A 21,100-nucleotide genomic window follows, 5' to 3' on the forward strand; every position below is an offset into this window, starting at 1 on the left:
GACAATGTGTTACACATTTTGTTTTGTAGATTTTGTAGATTCTTTGATGTTTTAAACGTCCCCAACTGAAAAAAGCAAGGTAATTTTAATTGCTCCTTGATTTCTAACACCTTCAGATAAGTTTTTACGATGTGAATGAGAATTGCATCATTTATCATTTGTGCATGACAAATGTTGGTACTGCTGACTTTCACTCCCAGGATACTCCAAGAATGTTACTCTCACCCAGGAAAGTCTGCCTTCTAGAGGTGACAATGATATATTTGCGTTGCATCAACTTTGACGTCATAGAAAATAATGATAGGTATGTGGTTTCACAGGATGTAAGCACAAAAGGAATAGAAAGATGAAGAACGGTATAAATATATTTAAATCGAATATCGGCTGGGATCACTTCATTTAGCTATCTTCTTAACGTGGGTACGTGAGAAAGCCTGCCAGTAGCTTCTCGTGGGTCGGTGGTTCTTCCCGGGGTTTTCCAGGGTTCTTCCTCCACCAATTATACTGGCCGCCATGTATAGCCTATCTTGTGCTGAAAATGGCGTTAAACCATACAACAACAACAACAAGCTATCTTCTAAATGTTGATGTTTACCATAATTATGCTTTTATCCCATCCACTTTATCACTTTCAGAGATGTCGAGTACAACGGCAAAGGCCATCCCGATCATTGAAGCTAAGAACATTTTACCTTTGAAAATACTTCAGGACATTAAAATCCGCCAATGTGGTTGGCTAAGACAGTGTCTTTAAACTTTTGTTTTGTAGATTCCCTGATGTTTGTAACGTCTTCAACTGAAAACAAGCATGGTATTATTAATTGCTCATTGTTTTCTAACACCTCCAGATATATCACATTTGATGTGATGTGATTGAAATTTGGAAACTAGGACTACTTTCCTTGTCTCTATCCTAACGTCATGTATCGTGTGTATATGAAGAATATGTGTACTACAGGCTGGCACTCCAAGGATTTTCATAGCATTTCACTCTCATCCAGCAAAATCTACCTTATAGAGCTTTACATTGATATCATTGCATTACCTCAACTTTGACGTCACAGCAAAGACTATTACCTGGGTGGTTTCACAGTGTGCAAGCCCATAATGAATATACAGTTGAAGTCTCTCTGTGTGTGTGTGTGTGTGTGTGTGTGTGTGTGTGTGTAATTTGGATTTTTAACGTAGCTTTAACAATTGTTCAGTCATATCGCTACGATGTCTGCAGTGTGGCAGTTTTTAGTGATGTCTAGCACTGGGGCATCATGCCGCAGACATGTGGCATGATGTCCCACCCAGTTACATTATCCTGACACCGGGCCGACCTTTAACATCTTAAGCTGAGAGCCAAGCGAGGCAGCTGTTAGTACCATTTTTGTAAGTCTTTGGTATGACTCAGCCGGAGATCGAACCCACGACCTCCCGCATCCGAGGCGGACGCTCTAACCACTAGGCCACCGCAGCGGTCTACAGTTGAAGAACGGTACAAATATATTTAGATCGAATAGGGGCTTGAACCACTTTTGTTGGATATATTTTCTACATGATGATGTTTACAATAATTACTACACTCTGGTTTTATCACATCTTGACTTTGACTTTCAGAGATGTCGAGTACAACGTCAAAGGTCCCGATCATTGAAGGTAAGAACTGTTCACCTTTGAAAATGTTTCAGGACATTAAAATGCGGCATTATGGTTGGCTGAGACAATTTGTTCGCTCGTCAGTTTTGTAGATTCCCTGATGCTTGCAACATCTCCAACTGAAAAAAAAAGAATGAGATTTTGTATACTCCTTTGCTTCTAACACCTTCAGATATATAGCATTTGACGAGGGGATTCAGATTTGTAAATTATGACTATGTAGCTGGTAGAGATGTAGAAAGTTGAATACTTTTTATGGCTCTATCCTAAGGTCGTTTACCGTTTGTGGATGAAAAATGTTTGTACTGCTGGCTGTCACTCCCAGGATATTCCAAGCATATAAACCTCACCCTGTATAATCTACCTTCCAGACGTGAACAATGATATCATTACATTTATCTCAACTTTGACGTCATAGAAAAGACTGTTAGGTAGGTGGTTTTACATTATGTAAGCACAACGTAAATATAGAGAAGAAGAGCGGCATATGTTTAATTCGATGTAATAGCGGCTGGGATCACTTTTGTTGGAAGTTTTCTACATAACGATGGTCAACATGATTGTCAGAATCACTACCTCGCTCTAGTTTTATCCCATCTTGCCTCTGACTCTCAGAGATGTCGATTACAACGACAAAAGGCCATTAGGATCATTGAAGGTATGAACCTTACCTTCTACGTTTGGAAATAGTTCAGGACATTAATATGCGTCAGTGTGGTTGGCTTAGACAATGTGTTTACACTTTTCGTTTTTATAGATGCCCTGATGTTCAGCAGGAAATACTTTCATTGGCTCTATCCTAAGTTCCTTTATCGTGTGTGCACGATAAATGTAAACGCAGACAACACGTATCACAATAGGATGAAAAGGTTCATCACAACTTGTGAATTAGACAGGAAATGAAGTCACTTACGATACCTTTTAATTGTATAATTCTCATAAGTTTTTCTTTTCGTTCCCTTATATAACAATATCGTGTTATAATAAATATATCCGTTTATAACAAAATCTAATGCATCCTGCCACTCTGTCGGTATTTTATCCTGGGCCATGAAATAAACATTATATACCATAATTTATTTCAAACTGCATCTCACTGTGCAAGTAATGATGCCTTTTTTATCACGGTGATGAGCACATGACATACATTAAGCGACATTACACAGCGGACATCAAAACATTATCACCTACGGTTGTATACCTGCAGGTCACTATAAAATGCGAAAACGGAGAGATCTAAGTCGTCTTTGGATGTTGTTGTTGTTGTTGTTGTGTTTAACGCCATTTTTCAGCACACGATAGGCTATGCATGGTGGCCAGTATTAATGGTGGAGGAAGAACCTGGGAAAACCCCGGGAAGAACCACCGACCCACGAGAAGCTACTGGCAAGCGTTCTCACATACCCACATTGGCCGAATCCAAGACTCGAACCCACGCAGACTGAGGTGAGATGGCAGTGATCCGTAACGGAGAGCGCTTTAGACCACTCAGCCACTCGGGGCCCCCGTCTTTGGATGCAATTGTCCCTTTTTCTGTGTTGTTGACGTTTACGTAGTAGTTTAATCAACATTTTATAGTATTTATACTTTCGAAACGATCAATAACAAAATGTAGCTTACATAAATCTTTGTTAATTTAACTTTCATGGAGGACCGAACTTGTGGCCTATGTGGTTAGAGTGTCCGCCTCGGATGCAAGAGGTCGCAGGTCGAACCCCGGCCGACTCATACCATATGCTTATAATAATGGTACTTGCAGCTGCCTCGATTGGCGCTCAGCATTAAGAGGTTAGTTTTAGAACTGGTCGGCCTGGTGTCAGGATAATGTGGTTCGGTGGGACATTATGCTACGTGTCTGCAGTGGGATCAATATAAACTACATACTGCAGAGATCGTAGCGACATGACTGGGAAATGCTAAACAGCACGATAAAAATCCAATCACAAACACACTTTCATAGAGTCTGTCCTTTAACTCATAGATGCTTCAAAGAAATTGTCAACTGAATCTAATGCAGAATCTTCATTTTGTTATCGACGTTTCAGTCGGCTGAAAACACAAAACTTCATGGTCTTAAGAACCTACAAAATCCAAGAACGACCGTCGTCTCTCCGCATACAGGCTACAGTTTAATTAGATACTAATTTCATCTTGGATGTTTTAAGCAACACAAACCTGAATTCTGTTCTTTGTCGTTTTGTTTACAAATCTGCTTGTTTCTATTCTCACTGATAAGAACAACCCCTATAATATGCCATCATTGATATTACCAGCCTTGAGAGGTTAAAGTAAATGTAATTTTCAGTACGGGATATTCCTTTAATAACAAAAATGACGGGGCCCCGAGTGGCCGAGTGGTCTAAAGCGCTCTCCGTTACGGATCACTGCCATCTCACCTCTGTCTGCGGCGGTTCGAGTCTAGGATTCAGCCAATGTGGGTATGTGAGAAAGCTTGCCAGTAGCTTCTCATGGGTCGGTGGTTCTTTCTGGGGTTTTCCCGGGTTCTTCCTCCACCATTAATACTGGCCGCCATGTATAGCCTATCGTGTGCTGAAAAATGGCGTTAAGCCCCAAAACAACAACAACAACAACAAAAATGACATATACCATTGGCCGTTAATTTGAAGTTCACATGTCGAATGGGATTAACTTTCTAATCAAATTGGATCTATCATGGGTGCTAACCATCTTGAATAAGACGAGGTTTTTTAAACTGCTTTCGATGAGTTCATTGATTCATCTCTCGTACAATAACTACCAACTACTCGCACTATCGACGGCAGATAGAATTAATAAGACACTGCTTTATCAGCTGATCTGAACTTCTTGCCGTTCCGATATGATGGACAGCATAACTCATAAGGGTCCCTGTCTTCATTTGCCAACAACAGGATCCCGTTCATGGGAATCATAATTTTGTAGTGAAATAACCGTCTACTCTGGTAACTTCATCTCAAGGTCGTCTACAGGACACAGCGCGAGCTCTGATGTCGTAGTTAAGAAGGACAAAGCCGAAGCGTAAATGGAGATCTCGCTCTTCCCATCGAAGAGCAGGGAAGAAGGGAGAAACGATGGCATATTAGCTCAGACGCTTTCGTCCTGGATCAAATTGGTTTAAAAAGTCAATTCTTAATTTTGCATTTCATTTTTCTCGTACCTTTCATAATCTCCAGGCTTCGAATTCTGCACAGGTAAAAGAAATTGCTCCTATATACTCCCTGAATGAATGTACGACATTCTTTCTTCCCAGATATGCAACAGTTTGTAATGGATTTCATAGGACTCACCCCCTACCCTCGATACGGGCTAAACGGGTCAACTTTGTATATACATTTGAACGAATTTCAATATCCGGGATAGAATTTGACCCGGGAGTTTTCTACGCGCAATGCTGTTATATCTGCAATAATTAAATGCGGGGAGGGAATGCATTATGAAGAATATTTTTGTGTGGTGGGTTTAACTCAATTTTCAGCAGTAATTGGCTGTAGAGATGGCATTTATTATTTTTGGTGGAGAAAGAACTCTGGGTAAACTCCGGGTTGAACCACCACCAACTGGAAACTATTCGCATAGAACAGGCTATTACGTAGGTCGTTTGACAGTAAGTCAACACAAAATTAATATAAAAATGAAGGACGGCACAAATGTGTTTAGATAGAGAAGTGGCCAGGGTCACTTTCGTTGGAATCTATTTTATACATGATGATCTTTACGATGGTAGACTAGTAAGCTATATAGTTGTTGATTGCACTCTGGCTTATCTCATTTTGCTTCTGACTTTCAGAGAAATCGAGTACAATGGCAAAGGCCATCGGGATCACTGAAGGTAAGAACCTTTTACTTTTGGAAACGTTTGAGATAAAAATGAGGCAATACGGAGTGTGTTAATATGTTTGCACTTTCGTGTTTGGGTTTATTTTGGATTTTGTGATGTTTTCAATGTCTCAGACTGAAAACAGGCATGATGTTTTCAATTGCTGCTTTGTTTCTCACAACTCCAGATTTAACAGACCTGACGATTGGATTAAAATTTGCAAATTATGCCTGTATTGCTGGAAAACCTGAAGTACTTTAAATAGTTTGCTGGGCTGTATTTTAAGTGATTCGTCTTTTGTGCACGAAAAGTGTAAACCCAGAAAACACGCATCACAATAGGACAAAAAGTTTCATCAGGACTTTTATCGTTACGGATTTGTATGTATGATACATATTAATTGTATAGCTCTGTTCAGTTTTACTTTTCGTTTCCTTTCGTAACATTAACGTGTTATAATAACTGTACAGGTTTATCGACCACCTGTCAGCATTCCGTCTATCTGTAATCGATCCTGGACCATGTAGCTGAATATCCCATGGCAATGTATATTTCAAACTGGTCCCATTGTCCATGTAATGACGATATTTATGATAGCGACGAGTCCATGGAATATACTAAACTACGTTAAACATACAGCATGACAAAATTATCACCCTGTGTTTTACACCTACAAGTCACTTTAAAACACGAATACGTAGAGACATCAGCTGTCTTTGGATGAAAGATTTTGTTCCTTTATTCGAGTTGTTGACATTTTCATAGCAGTATAATTAAACTAGTGATTTCCAGGAACATGTCTTAGTTAATATACTGTCAGTACAATGAAGAACATAATGTAGGTCTCACATATACTTACAAGCTTTGTTAATTTATCTTTCTTAGGGTATGTCGTTTATGCTCATAAATTCAAAAGAAATTGTCGATTGAATCGAATGCAGAATCTTCATTTTGTTATCGACGTTTCTATCGCCTGAAAACGTACCACTTCATGGTCTTAGAAACTTATAACACCAAAGAACGACTTGCATTTCTGGGCGTACAGGCTACATTTTAGTCAGATACAAATTCCAGCTTGGATGTTTTAAGCAACACAATCTGCTCATTTCAATCCTCAAAGATAAAAACAACCCCTAAAATGTGTCATGATTGATATTACCAGCCTTGAGATATTGAGATTAATATAAGTTTCAGTACGGTATATTCCTTTATTTACACAGAAGACATACCCCATGCTGTTGATTGGAACTTGACATAACCAAAGTAACTGTCTTTCTGATCGATATAAATTTAGCATGGGTGCTAACATTGCTGTATAAGACACCGTTGTGAACCGGTTTTGATGCCTTCATTGATCCACCTCTCGTAAAAGAACTACTGGCACCAACGACGGCGGACAGAATTAACAAGAGACATGCTTTATCAGCTGACCTGAAATTCTTGCCGTTCCGATAGGTTGGACAGTATTGTTTTTTTCTTTTTTTTTTTAATTAACCCCGTAATAGGTTGACCAATGGGTCGGGGAACCATCCCAGGGTCACCTTATAGTCAAACATTTCTGGTTATCAGATAATCTAGGGATAATAAATATAATCTACAGAGAAAGTAAAAAAGAAAACACACACACACACACACACGCATATACACATGCATATGGCACACAATCTAGGTGACATGGCCTTTGTGATATTACAATATTTTGTTCCTGTTTACCATCAAGTCAGAGACAAGTTAAATGTTCATTGTTGAGGTTCATTTTTGAAGAAATTGGTCCTCTTTTTTATTTACCTTAGCAGTGTATTTTTCAATGTTCTTATGCATTGCAACTATTTGCTTAAATGCAAAAATAGAAGGATTTTTCATATTGAATCTGCAAGTATAAATATAATATTTTGCCAAAATAAGCAGAAAATTACCCAAACTGTCCAGTTGTTCACTTCCTAAAAATGTTTCTTTTTTGGACAGATGTACAATATTTGGGCAAAAAGGTGCAAAAACTTCAATAAAACGGTACCAAAACTGTGAAGTAATACTGCAGCCATAAAAGAGACGCTCAATACTTTCAGTTTCACTCTTACAGAAAGTACATTTGTTGTCATCAAATATGTTAATTCTTTTAAGAAAATCATTAGTAGCGATTATTCTATGGATTAATTTAAAGTTAAAAGAGATCAACTTGGTATCCTTGGTACAGCATTTTGCCCGGCTATATATATCAGACCACTCCTCACTACTTATATTTTTATTAAATACTTGCATCCAAGCTTCTTGCTTCGCAGTGTGTTGCCTTTTAGTTTCCTGTAAAAGATCTTTGTAAACAAACTTGAGTGAATCTTGTTTTCGCAAGTTCGTTATTTTATCCTCCTGCTTATCAAAATTATTATGTACTAGGTGGTTTTTTATGGCATCTTTCCATGCTTTAGGAATTCTGGATATTAAGGAGAAATATTTCAAGAAATCATCGCTTCCAGTTTTTTGTTTTATTATCTCAAAAGGTATTAAATTACCGTGATCATCTACTAGATCGTTCAGAATTTCAAAACCAGCTTCTGTCCAGGATTTGCATTGATAAATCATTTTAGGAGGGACAAAATTTAAAATACTCATGGATAGATACTCATTAGGACTTTGCGGTTCTTCTTTCCATTTAGATACTGCCAAAATTACATCTCTCCAAAAACTGTTCTTAATGAACTTACTAAATTCTTCTAATTTCCTTCTCCCTAAATTCCAAATATCCTTTTTATTTCTGAGTATAGTTGTATTGACTAAGTTCTGCCACGTTCCATCTTCCTTTTCCAGCAATCTTTTAACCCATCTTATCTTAATATACCTAATGAATGAAAATCTGTGTATCATATTTAGTCCTCCCTCGTTTTCTGGGGAAACTAGTATATCACGTTTTATTCTCTCTACTTTTCCACCCCATACAAATTTAAATAACGTGCGATTTAGTTCTGCTTCAACTTTTGCTGATGGGTTAGGAAGTGCTGATAAAAGATGCATGAATATGGGCAGAACAAGAGTCTTTACAACAATTACTTTACCAACTATTGACAGATGTCTTTGACTCCAGCTTGCCAGTATTCGTTTTGCCTTTGTTAGTTTCTTCATATAATTAATTTCCACCATCTGTTGTAAATCTGGAGAAAATTCTATGCCAAGGAGTGTAAAGTTCGAAGAGGACCAAATTAGGCCCATTTCGGGACATATTCTTTCATTAGAAAATTTCATGTTTCCAATCCAAATAGCTTTTGTTTTTGTTATGTTACATTTAAGTCCCGATAATAGAGAGAAACCTTGCAAGATATTCATAGTTGCTTCAAGAGAAAAACTAGATCCATCAAGAAGAATAAAAGCGACATCGGCATACTGACCCAATTTATATTCACTGGCGTCAAAGATTACTCCCCGTACATCCACGTTTTGCTTTAAAGTTATAGCTAAAATCTCAACCCCAATGATAAACAAATAAGGTGCAAGGGGATCTCCTTGACGACATCCTCTTTCAAGTCTAAAAAAAGATGACATATGTCCATTATTTATAACACAACTATTAGAGTCATTGCAAAACAGTTTAAACCACTTACAAACGGAATCACCAAAATTAAAAGATTGTAGAGCTTCTTCCACAAAGATCCAGTTAATTGAGTCAAAGGCTTTTTCGAAATCTATTAACAATAATAAACCGTATCTGTTTTCATTCTCAAGTTGGTCCATGATATCATATAATAGTCTGGTGTTTTCTCCAATGAATCTACCCTTCATATATCCTTTCTGAGTATCGCTGATTATTGATGGAAGAACCTTTTTAATCCTAGCTGCAATTGCTCCCGAAGCAATCTTATAATCAGTATTTAAAAGTGATATAGGTCTCCAGTTTTTAAAATATCTTCTGTCTTTTTCCTTCTTTGGTAGACATGTGATGACTCCTTGAGTCTGAAAATCTGAAAGTTTTCCTACAGTATATCCGTAATTTATTGATCTACATATAAATCCCCCCAGAGACTTCCAAAAGAATTTATAGAACTCTACAGTGAATCCATCCGAACCAGGACTTTTTCCATTTTCCATCTGTTTTAGAGACATACCGAATTCATTAATTGTAAGCAGACCCTCGCATGATTCTCTTTCCTCTCGACTAAGTTTAATATTGTGATTAAAAAATCTATTTCGAGTTTCTTGAGTAGCCTCGTCATCAAGCTGAGCAATTTCAATTTTGAACAATTCCATATAAAACTGTTTTTGTGCTTCTAAAATATATATTTTGTCAGATATATTTGTCCCATCATCTAAAATAATTTCCTTTATTGTCTTATTAACATCTTTTCAAGATTTAAAAAGTACTTTGTGTTTTTTCCCCAAATTCATACCATCTAGCTTTAGATCTTAATATAACGCCTTCTATGTATTTTTTCCTAGATTCCTCTAATTCTGCTTTTTTTCTCTCTAAATTTTCCAGAATTTCCCCATTTATGTTATTCGACAATCCCCCCTGAATTTCTATTATTTCCTGCTCAATTTTCTTTAATTTTTCCCGTTTCTCTTTTGATTTCCTAATAGAATAACATATAGTTTCAGATCTTATTTTCATTTTCAAAATTTCAAAGAACATTTGGTCGTTACAGGAAAGAGAAACATGGAGAGAGTCATCTTTATTTCCCCCTACATAATATTCATTTACAGTGTCAGTTATACACGTTTTGACCAAATCAGTATACTCAATGTTCCTCAACAGTTGGGTATTAAATTTCCAATATCCTTTTCCCCTTGGAAACGTTGAAAACGCCACACTCAAAACAATAGCTGAATGATCAGTCTTGTACCCTGGTAAGATACATACATCAGCTGTATTCATATGAATGTCATCCGATACAAGAAAGTAATCTAGTCTACTTTGTTTCAAGGGAGATTTTTGCCTCCAGGTATACATCTTTAAGTCTTGGTTGGAATTTCGCCAGGGATCAATTAATTCCAATTCGTTTTTCAGGTCTCGAATCTCTGCCCTAGACTGTTGGTGTTTGTCATGTAAAATATTATAAGTATCCAAATCTAAGTCTTGAACAGAATTCCAATCTCCGCACATTATAATTGATGAGTTCTCAAAAAATAAAGTCTCCTCCTTTAACTTTCTAAAAAAGCTAGGATTATCATCATTATAACCATACAAATTCACGAGGGTTATTCTGTTGCCATTAATTGTAATATCTAAAATAATAAATCTCCCTTGACTGTCACATCTTTCTCTATGAATTATAAATTCAAAAGTATTTCTAAAAAATATTGCAACCCCAGCACTCTTACTAGAGCAGTGGCTAAATATACATTTGTATCCCCATTCAGCTGCCCAATATATTTCATCGTTCTTTGTACTATGAGTTTCTTGCAAGCATATTATAGATACATTCTTTTGTTTTACCCAGTGGAAAATATCCCTTCGTTTTAAGACTGAACCTTGCAGGCCTCTAACATTAATAGATATAATGTATGAAATAATGTATGAAGTAATTATCACCTTGAGTTTATCATATGCATGGCTTTCACACTCACACTCACACAGAATACAAACATCCATAATAAAATCATCCATGGTGTTACAGTAAATGCTGTAGCTTTGGCTGCGTTTAACATTGATACAGTATACTTTGGACAACAAGTGAAACAACTCCATTTGCGATAACTCTTATGCACCTCTGACAGACCTTTCCGGAGCTAAGACAGTTTTGTAAAACAAACGGCACAGATTAAAAAGAATATAAATTACAACTTAATGAATGAAAGAAGGGGTAAAAGGGAAGAAAAAGAAAGGGTGAAAGAGCGCATACATGGAAGTGGTGGGTGATTGAATGTATGAGCAAAAAATGTGAGACTGAGAGATTTATCGTGGAAGACTAATATTGAGAAAAGTGAGTAAACAACTGAGTAAATGTGTATATGAGAGTATAAGAGTGAAAAATGATTTATAAACTAGTGAGAGATTTTATTAGGGAGAGATATAACAGTGGACCAGCGAATAAACAAACATATTAATTAAGGATAAAATTGATGAGGGAAAGAAATGTCTTTTAAACAAAATATTAAAACAAATTAGAGTAGAAAAAGGAGTATAAAAACGAAAGTTCACATACCTATTTGGTCAATTTCATAAGTTCACAGAATTGCATATTACATTTATAATCTAATTTTCTCATCAATTTCATCATAGATGTCAAATTTTATCCTTTTTCCTGATTTGGTTTTACCATACACAGATCCATTAAAGTACCATGCACTGTCAATTTCTTGATGCCTAGATAATTTATTGATAAGTTCAGTATTCAGCCTGGTTACATCCTCTACCAGTCTAATTCCTTTGTACTGCAGAAAATCCTTCCTCTTCTTGATAATTGGAAGTTTACAATCCAGACTCCAAAATTTGACAATCACTGGCCTTGGTTGTCCCTGTCGACCTGGAATCCTATACACAGCCACTATGTCCCTGTTATCTAAATTAATTTTTGTAACTTCCTTCACCAATTTCGGAATTCTCTCTCTCAGATTTTCATTTTCCTCCTCCTCCAGCCCTAAAACTTTTATGTTCAGCTTCCTTGAATATTGTTCGAATTGGTTTGAAGCTGCACTTGCTTGCTCTGATCTCCTCTCATAATCTTTCATATCAATCCTCATTTTATCATTTTCCTTCTTTGCTTCCTGTAATTTTTCTAGCAACTGGTGGTTTTCAAATTCCAGTGAATCCACCCTATCCATACACTCTCCTGTCCTCTCCTTTACTACCCTTTCACTTTCTGCTACTATCTCCTTTCTCAGATCTTCCTTCACATTCTCTAACAATTTCCTCACAATAGTTGTAACAATTTCTGTTAGGTCATCTTTTTTCACCAAGTCAGCAATAGCAGATGTAAAATCTGCTTTTGAAATGCTCCCTCTGAGACTTTGCTTTATTTCATCCAAGTCCAGCTGAATTGTACTCAAGGTTGATTCACTCATACTTGTGTCAGATGTCTCCATTAGGGTGCCACTCTGTAATCTGGTTTTTATTTGTTGCTTGCCTTGATCTTTCTTTCCACTCATACTTGTAGACAATCTTGTTTGGACTAATTTTTTCTCACTACTCAGTTGTGACACTGACATTTATTACTCACCATGTGCCAAACAATTCTTACAATTGAAGGCAAACTACAATGAAGTAAGTAAATGAGTCAAACAGATCAGGTAGGGAATGTCTCAAAACTGCACCACTAAACTTCCATCTCTATTCCATCATATTTGAATTTTGAGTGGAAAAACACATTTTTTTCAAAATTGATTAAGATCTACCAATAATGTTGTATGTCCTGCATTCCTTGAATATTCACACATAATCCCAACAAGTATGAACCATTTCACTGTAAAAACAACCACTTATAACTGCCAAAATCTACAGAGCCCACTTTACTAGCTTCCACCTATAGCCGCCATTACTGAACACATCAGGTTGGGACAGTATAATTCATAAGGACCCAGACTTCATTTCCAAGAACAGGATCCCGTTAATGGGAAGCTTAATTTTGTAATGAAATAGCCGTCTACTCTGGCAACTTCATTTCAAGGTTTTCTACATGACCCAGTGCGATCTCTGATGTCCTACTTAATAAAGACACAGCCGAAGCATCGATGGAGATCACGCCTCTTCCCCTATAAGAGAGTAAACAAGAGGGAAAGGATGACTTATCAGCATGGATGCTTTCATCCTGGATCAAATTGGTCTTAAAAGTCTATTCTGACATTTGCATTTCATTCTTCTTGTACCTTTTGTAATCTCCCGGCGTCGACATCTGCACAGATAAAAGCAAATGCCCCTATATTCAACCTCGATGAATGGCCGACATTCATTCTTCCAAGATCCTATGCAACAGTTTGGAATGGCTTTCATCGGACGTTCCCCCGAACCCCACACCTGATATGGGCTAAACAGGTCACTTTATTTATGCATTTAAACGAGTTCAATATTCTCTATAAAAAAAAGTCTGGCTTTTGAACCGGGTGATCACACGCTCTATACTGTTGTATCTGTAATCATTTGGGCAGGCTTTGCATCATTATACGTATTGTTGTTGTGGTGGGTTTAACGCAGTTTTCCGCACTTAGTAGTTGTACATGTCATCCATGATAGTTGGTGGAGAAAGAGCTCGGGAAAACCCCCGGGAAGAACCACCACCAACTGGAATATGTTCGCAGAAATTCTCACATACTACGTTGGAAGAGCCAGAGATTCGAACCCACGCTGTCAGATATGAGATGTGGTTGAGTTGTAACGGCGAAAAAGCATGACATTTCTGACTTTAATTCCATAATTTTATTACCTCAGCTTTGACGTCAAAGAAATTACTGTTGGTAGGTTGTTTTACAGTAGGTTAGCACAAAATTAATATAAAGCTGCAGAACGGCACAAATGTGTTTAGATAGAGAAGGGGCCAAGATCGCTTTTTTTAAAAATCCATTTCCTGCATGATGATGATTGCGATAGGTGGACTTCTAACTTATATAGGTGCTGATTGCAATCTGGCTTATCTCATTTTGCTTCTGACTTTCAGAGATGTCGAATACAACGGCAAAGGCCATCGGGATCTTTGAAGGTAACAACCTTTAACTTTTGGAAACGTTTGAGGAGATGAAAATGAGGCAATACGGTCGAACGTATTAATATGTTTGCACTTTCGTTTGTTGATTCCATGATGTTTTCAATGTCTCAGACTGAAAACAGGCATATTATTTTTAATTGCAGGTGTGTTTCTCACACCTCCAGATATAAAAAAATATGACGATTAGGTTAAAATTTGCATATAATGCCTATATAGCTGGAAAAGCTAGAGTACATTCAATAATTTGGTTGGTTGTATTTTAAGTGATTCATCATTTGTGCACAAAACGTGTAAACGAAGAAAACACTTTTCCTTGAATATGTTACCCCATCATAATAACTTAGGAGAATTACTACTATTTAGCAAACCCTGGCCTCCCATACACTAATTTAGGTAAAGGGAGTTCGATGTTGTCTGTCGACCAATGCGGCAGTCGGGCAGAGTGATCTCCCCTGAGGTATAAAACTTGGCGGCAATGCCTAAGACCGTGTCAGTTATTACTTCCAATCGTGCCAAGAAGCACATACTCGTTACTAAAAACATCGCAACATGCAGAATCTACCTGGAAAAGATACCATTACAAGTTGGAGGAGTTTTACACTTCTAAGGATGGTATACTTCATGTATATTTCCATTTTTTTTTCTCTTTGTATCCAAACAAGGTTCTGCCTTTACAATTTGCTTACAATTTGTCGTCATCAGACATGTATATACTTGCACAGGAAGACAAAGCGACTTCACATTAAGTTCGCTCTATAAGTATTTTATGTACGTGCAAGTCTCTAGCGCTTATAAAAACTCGTAATATATATGTAATGCCATTACGAATGGGTACATATTTGTAAGTTTCTATTCCAACGCATTCGCAGTGTTCGGACGCCAACATCAATGTTTTTCCTTATACAGGCGGTCAGTGGGCTTTTTTCCCTCATTTTGGATATTGTCGCACCTACTTTGTAAGTATCTATATCGGTGCCTCAGTTCCTTTTATGTGAAGGATTGTGTGTGTAGTATAAACATTTGTGTACATTTCTGTATTGTTTCCGCACTGGTCGGAACTGATGCTGTACTTAATGGTGGTTCCATATTACTTGTAAATTTGTTTTTTGTGGGTTTTAATGGCACTGTTAACACATTATTGGCCCAGGAAATGTGAGATAAGGCCTTTCTCAAGTACAGACATCTGACTTAGGCTGGTATCAAACAAGTAATCTTGGCTAAAGAGTCTGATGCTCTACTGCATACTAAACATATCGGGGCATTCATGGGAGTCGGTCTAAGGAAAAGCACGAGTACGGCACAGAGCTGCTCAACACAATTTGGCCAATGCCGCAAACGCAGCTACAAATTTACAAATTGGAGGAACGCGATTCAGTGCTCGCTGCATGGACTTTCCAGATTGACCACCATGAGGCCAAGCTAAGAGCACAACTTTCATCCTCGAACCTTCTGTTTAACGGTTAGATTGAAGAAGTTCGCAAATAAACCACCTAGGAGACTAATAAGGTCCGATCGTTCGTTCTAGACTTTTATTGGTCCCAAACACAAACGGCACTGTGCGTCTGGTCATAGACCCAAACGCCCTGAATAAATTTATTCACGCCCCTTGGTTCTCAATGAAAACACCACAACGCATTGTGAATGTCATTTATGTTGGAGACGTCACAGTCATTGTGGACTGAAATTGCGCATACCTTCATTTCCCTATTCAAAATGCCTCAAGGACATTCCTGCGATTGCCTACAACATCGTATACCAATTCAGGGAAATCCCGTTGTGGAGTTTAATACACAGGCAATATATTTCATCGACTTCTGGATAGGGCATTAAAATCTGAATCATGGCCCCTTCGTATCTCCAGTCCCGGACGTAAACCATGGGCAGTCGACGCTATATTGAGTGACTGTAAACGGCCTGGATGCATGTACCTACCTTCCAACACCTCTGATTCAAACCGGTGATGAAGAAAGAAAGAGAATCAGAGTGTCGCCTTATCCTTATTGCACCACTTGGATGAGAGAAGTCGTGGTTCAACAAGCTTATCAATCAATCTCGCAACGGGAACTCCTTGAAGACTTCGGATTTTCCCTCATCTACACAAAACCACGACGGTCTTTGTTTCATTCCTGCTAAGATTTTCTGAACTTGCACGTTTTGAATCACTCTAGCAAGAAGGTCCTCTGCTCTGAAAGCATACGAAGGTAAATGGCACGTTTTCATCCCGTGGTATACAAACAAACGCATCATACCTTTCCAGGCACCTATACCGCAAATAGCTAACTACCTGTGGCTCTTCGCATAGAGAAAGTTTGGGTTGAGTACGATCGCTGCCACCTTTTGTCATCACGAAAGCGGGATATCGGAAAAAACAAGAACTTATCCGACCTGCTCTACTCATTAGTCTTATGCCCAATGTGGAACCTATTTTAGGTATTAACTGGCTGGAAAAAAAAAACATATTTGAACCACTTTCAGTGGTATCTCTGACGCACCTTTCATAAATGACCTTCTTCCTCATGACGTTAACAACTGTAGGCAGAATTAGCAAAATGCATGCTTTAACAGCAGATCCGAATTACATGTAGTTCCGACAAGACGGATCATTCTTACTCATGAGGGCATTCTCTGGTAACCAGACTTTCAACCTAAAACCTCTGTTTAGTCTGGACACATCAGCTGAAGGCCACCTACGATACCCATTTTCAAGCTATCAAGTGGTACCTTAATAGAACTTGCATAGAGGGAGATCACTCTGCTTTCTAATTTTCATAAAAAGAACAGGAGGAAATTTCAAATCATATCGTCCTGAATTAAGCGGGTTATTCGCACGGCAGATAGAAAAATAACCCCAGTTCAAACGAATTTATTGCGCATTTCGACTCGCAAGGTTAGAGCAGTTGCTATCAGCCTAGCATTCGACCGGCACTGTTTTCAAACCGGCATCATTCAGGCTGTGGAATGGAGATCGGAGACCACGTTCTCTCGCTTTTGTCTTCGAGATCTGTCATCCTAAAAGGCCCAATTCGATCTGGTATGACACATATGCGCAGCTCAACATGTCACCCTTCCAGGTCGAGCGACAGCTTCTTAATACGCGGCACGCGGCTTCACCACTTCCACTGGATTTGCGGGGGGGGGGGGGGCTGTTGAATCCGCCCCTCGACAAATGGAGTCACTTCCACTCGAGTTACCTAGAAGCTGTCTCGCATATCTTGGGGGACCGGATATAATTTTTCCGGGCTAAGGGAATATACCTCCCTTCTCCTCTTACCTATTCTCCTAAGGTATTATGATTGGGTAACGTATTTAAAGAAGAAACCAATTTTTTTTCTTAGTAAAATATGTTTCTTCGAGAAAAATTACCCAATCACAAGACACTTACACCCTTCCGACCTTCCCGCAGTTACATCCGCTCCAGTAGGTAGTAACTGGTGTATTACTAGGCCTTGCCGCCAAGTTTTATACCTAAGGAGAGATAACTGTCTGACCGCCACATGTGTCGGCCGACAACTTTTACCACCTTTTAGATAAAAGTAGTATCTGGGAGGGAGGGATTTGTGAGCTAGTAGTAGTAGTAGTTCTCTTAAGGTATTATGATTGGGTAAGTGTTCTCGAAGGAACATATTTTACTAGAAAAATAATGGATTTTTTACCTTTGAAAATGCTTGAGGACATGAAAATGAAGCGATATTGTTGAATATGTTGATGTGTTTACACTTTATTTTGTCGATTCTCTGATGTTTTCAACATCTCTAACTGAAAACAGGCATAATATATTTAATTGCTGCTTCGTTTCTCACACCTCCAGATAAATCGGATTTGACAATGGGATTAAAATTTGCAAATTATGACTATGTAGCTCAAAAGCTGCAAAAGCTAGAGTACTTTAAATACTTTGCTTGGCTACATTTTTGATCATTTATCTTTTGTGCACAAAAAGTGTCAACACAGAAAACACGCATCACAATGGGACAAAACAATTATCAGAACTTTTGAATTTTTACAGTAAATTAATTTTACGTACGGTACATTTAATGTTATAGTTCTTTTAAGTATTACTTTTAGTTCCCGTTAATAATAAAAAAAACAACGTGTTAGAATAACTGTATTCGTTTGTTGACCATCAATCAGTATCCTTTTTGTAATACAGCCTGGATATTTAACTGAACATCTATCTATGCCATCACGTATTTCAAACTGGATATACAGAGCATGTTTCTCTCGTCCAGTAAAATCTGTTTTCTAGGGGTGAATAATCATAATCACTTTTTGTGAAACAGATTTTATGATCAGTGGTTTTCAAATAAATAATGCAGAAACATGACATCTCTAACTTTATTGACATCATTATATTACCTCAACATTGACGTTATAGAACAGACTTTCAGAGAAGTCAAGTACAATGACACAGGTCGTTTCGATGAATGAAGGTAAGAACTGTTTACCTTTGGAAGAAAGAAAAAAAACGTTTGAGGACATTAAAATGAGGCAATGTGTTTCAGTGTGTTGTGTTTGAACATTAATGGAACATTAATTTAATGTGTTTCCTTGACGTCTTCAACATATCGGACTGAAAAAGCATAGTATCTTTAATTTCTGCTGGGGGTGGGGTGGGGTGTGCATCTTCGGATGCAATAGATTTGACTTTGAGATCAAAATTTGCAAAGTAAGACTTTGAAATTAGAACAACTGGTGTACGTTCAATGCTTTGCTTGGCTTCCTTTTAAGGACACGTCTCTTTTGTAGGAAACACGTATTCATCAGACGTTACATTTCAATTTTATAGCTGTATCAAGTTTTACTTTCATAACTTTATAACGATTATGTGTTATAAGAACTGCATTTGTTAATAAACCAGCTCGCCGTATCTTATCTTTTAACTAAACACCCGTTGACGACACGTACTGTACAAGTACTTGTGATTTTTTTTGTATAGTGACGAGTGCATGGAATATATTGAACTAAATTATACAACATACATAAAAATCATTATCTGGTATCTTACATCTACAGGTAATTTTAAAACACATGCATGCATGCAGACATAAATTGTTTTTGGATAAAACCTTTTTGTTCCGTTATTCGTGTTGTGGATACTTATGTTAGTGTAATTAAGTTAATGATTTCCAATAATGTCCTAGTCAATACATTGTCAATGAGAAGAACGGTATAATGCATGTTTCACGTGTATATACGGTCTTAATTCATTTATGGGGGGGGGGGGGTAATCCCTGCAGTGTGGCAGTTTATAATGATGTCTAGCACTGGGGCATGATGCCGCATACATGTAGCATGATGTCCCACCCAGTCACATTATCCTGACACCAAGCCGACTAGTCCTAACACTAACCTCTTAATGCTGAGTGCCAAGCGAGGCAACTGTTTGTACCATTTCTGTAAGTCTTTGGTAGGACTCAGACGTGGATCGAACCCATGACCTCCCGCATCCGAGGTGGACGCTCGAAACCACTAGGCCACCGGAGCGGTACAATAATTCAACTGATATTGCTAAGTAAATCTAGTGTAAATCTTAATATTGTTATCAGCGTTTCATTGGGATTCAGGTTGAGAAAGTTGTGATGTTTGTACCATATCACGTTAAAGATCGACCTATGTTTGTCTCTAATAGCCTACGGTTTAGCCGTAAATGAATTGTATCTTCGAATTCAAAATTATCACAAAGCATGGATTATGTTATATACCTTTTTATTTACAAATCTGCCTGGTTATATTCTCAGAAATATAAAGCACGCCTAACCTGCGTCGTGACTGATCGTTCCTGCGTTCTGATATTAAAGCAAATAAAATTTTCGGTACAATTTTTTCTTTAAATTTGCATTACTGTCCTAATTGTGGATTATTATGTATCTTCTGATGCCAAGTCATCAAAGATATGGACTATGTCAAAATTCACTCAGTTTAGAACTGATCCTATTGATGCTCTATAGCAGGCCTTTGTTCTGGCCTGACGAGTTTGTATACTGTATTATATAGTCCAGTATAAAGACTTGCTTATCCAGCCGGCAATTGTCCATGGTTACAAGTCTCTTCCAATACGGGTTCTATTGAAATCCACCTACTCTGCATAGTGGGCACCCAGCCAATGACCATGTTGATAAGATTGTTGTTATTGTTCTAGGGTTTAACGCCATTTTTCAGCACAAGATAGGCTATACATGGCGGCCAGTATAACTGGTGGAGGAAGAACCCTGGAAAACCCAGGGAAGAACCACCGACCCACGAGAAGCTACTGGCAGGCTTTCCCCACGTACCAACGTTAGCCGAGCCTTGGACTCGAACCCACGCAGACAGAGGTGAGATGGCAGTGATCCGGAACGGTGAGCGCTTTAGACCACTCGGGGCCCCATGTTGATATGAAAATGGGGGTCAATATGTATACACCAAAGCAGCACCGTAATAGCTCTATTTTACAATGCAGATACATCCTTGTAAAGTGTACATCTCCATGACGAACGATATTTCGCAATTGGTGTAAACACAAGTGAAACGGAGTATCCAAATTTTAATCCAACATTTTTAAGATTAGTTTAGTTATGGCATATCCATTAGCTCTAACATTTCTATGATTACGTAGTTTAGTAATGCCATATCCATTAGCACTACACTAAGATTATGTAGTTTAGTAATGGCACATGCATTAGCTCTACACTGAGATTATGTATTTAGAAATGGCATATCCATTAGCTCTACACTAATATTATGTAGTTTTGAAATGGCATATCCATTAGCTCTACACTAAGATGACGTAGTTTAGTAATGGCATATGCATTAGCTCTACACTAAGATTATGTATTTAGAAATGGCATATCCATTAGCTCTACCAGCTGTATTTGCAAGAACCATTATCCTCAAGGAAAATAACACCATGGTATTTATAAAAAGCGACGTATTCATTAATATTGACAGAGTAAATTTAGACAATCTCCGATGCATCATATTCCTGCAAAAGTGAACCGTTTAATTTGTTTAAATTTATTAGTATTCGCCACTTTTTAAA

General features: G+C 37.8%; 1 protein-coding gene across 10 annotated transcripts in view; it reads left to right on the forward strand.

The window, feature by feature from the left end:
- Positions 1-21,100, forward strand: part of LOC149800885 (uncharacterized) — a 66,048-nt gene that overhangs the window by 41,759 nt on the left and 3,189 nt on the right. For 7 of the 10 annotated variants that reach the window (XM_089954924.1, XM_089954928.1, XM_089954933.1 and 4 more), the window contains 3 exons: positions 1,606-1,644; positions 5,432-5,473; positions 14,035-14,076. In XM_089954924.1, the coding sequence (XP_089811050.1) occupies positions 1,606-1,644; positions 5,432-5,473; positions 14,035-14,076 (123 nt within the window). The remainder of the gene's footprint in view (positions 1-1,605; positions 1,645-5,431; positions 5,474-14,034; positions 14,077-21,100) is intronic. The other 3 variants (XM_089954930.1, XM_089954926.1, XM_089954932.1) reach the window with 3 other exon arrangements.

This window comes from Sinohyriopsis cumingii, chromosome 4, assembly GCF_028554795.1.
Source record: "Sinohyriopsis cumingii isolate HCF-2022 chromosome 4, ASM2855479v2, whole genome shotgun sequence".
Taxonomy (NCBI): Eukaryota; Metazoa; Mollusca; class Bivalvia; order Unionida; family Unionidae; genus Sinohyriopsis; species Sinohyriopsis cumingii.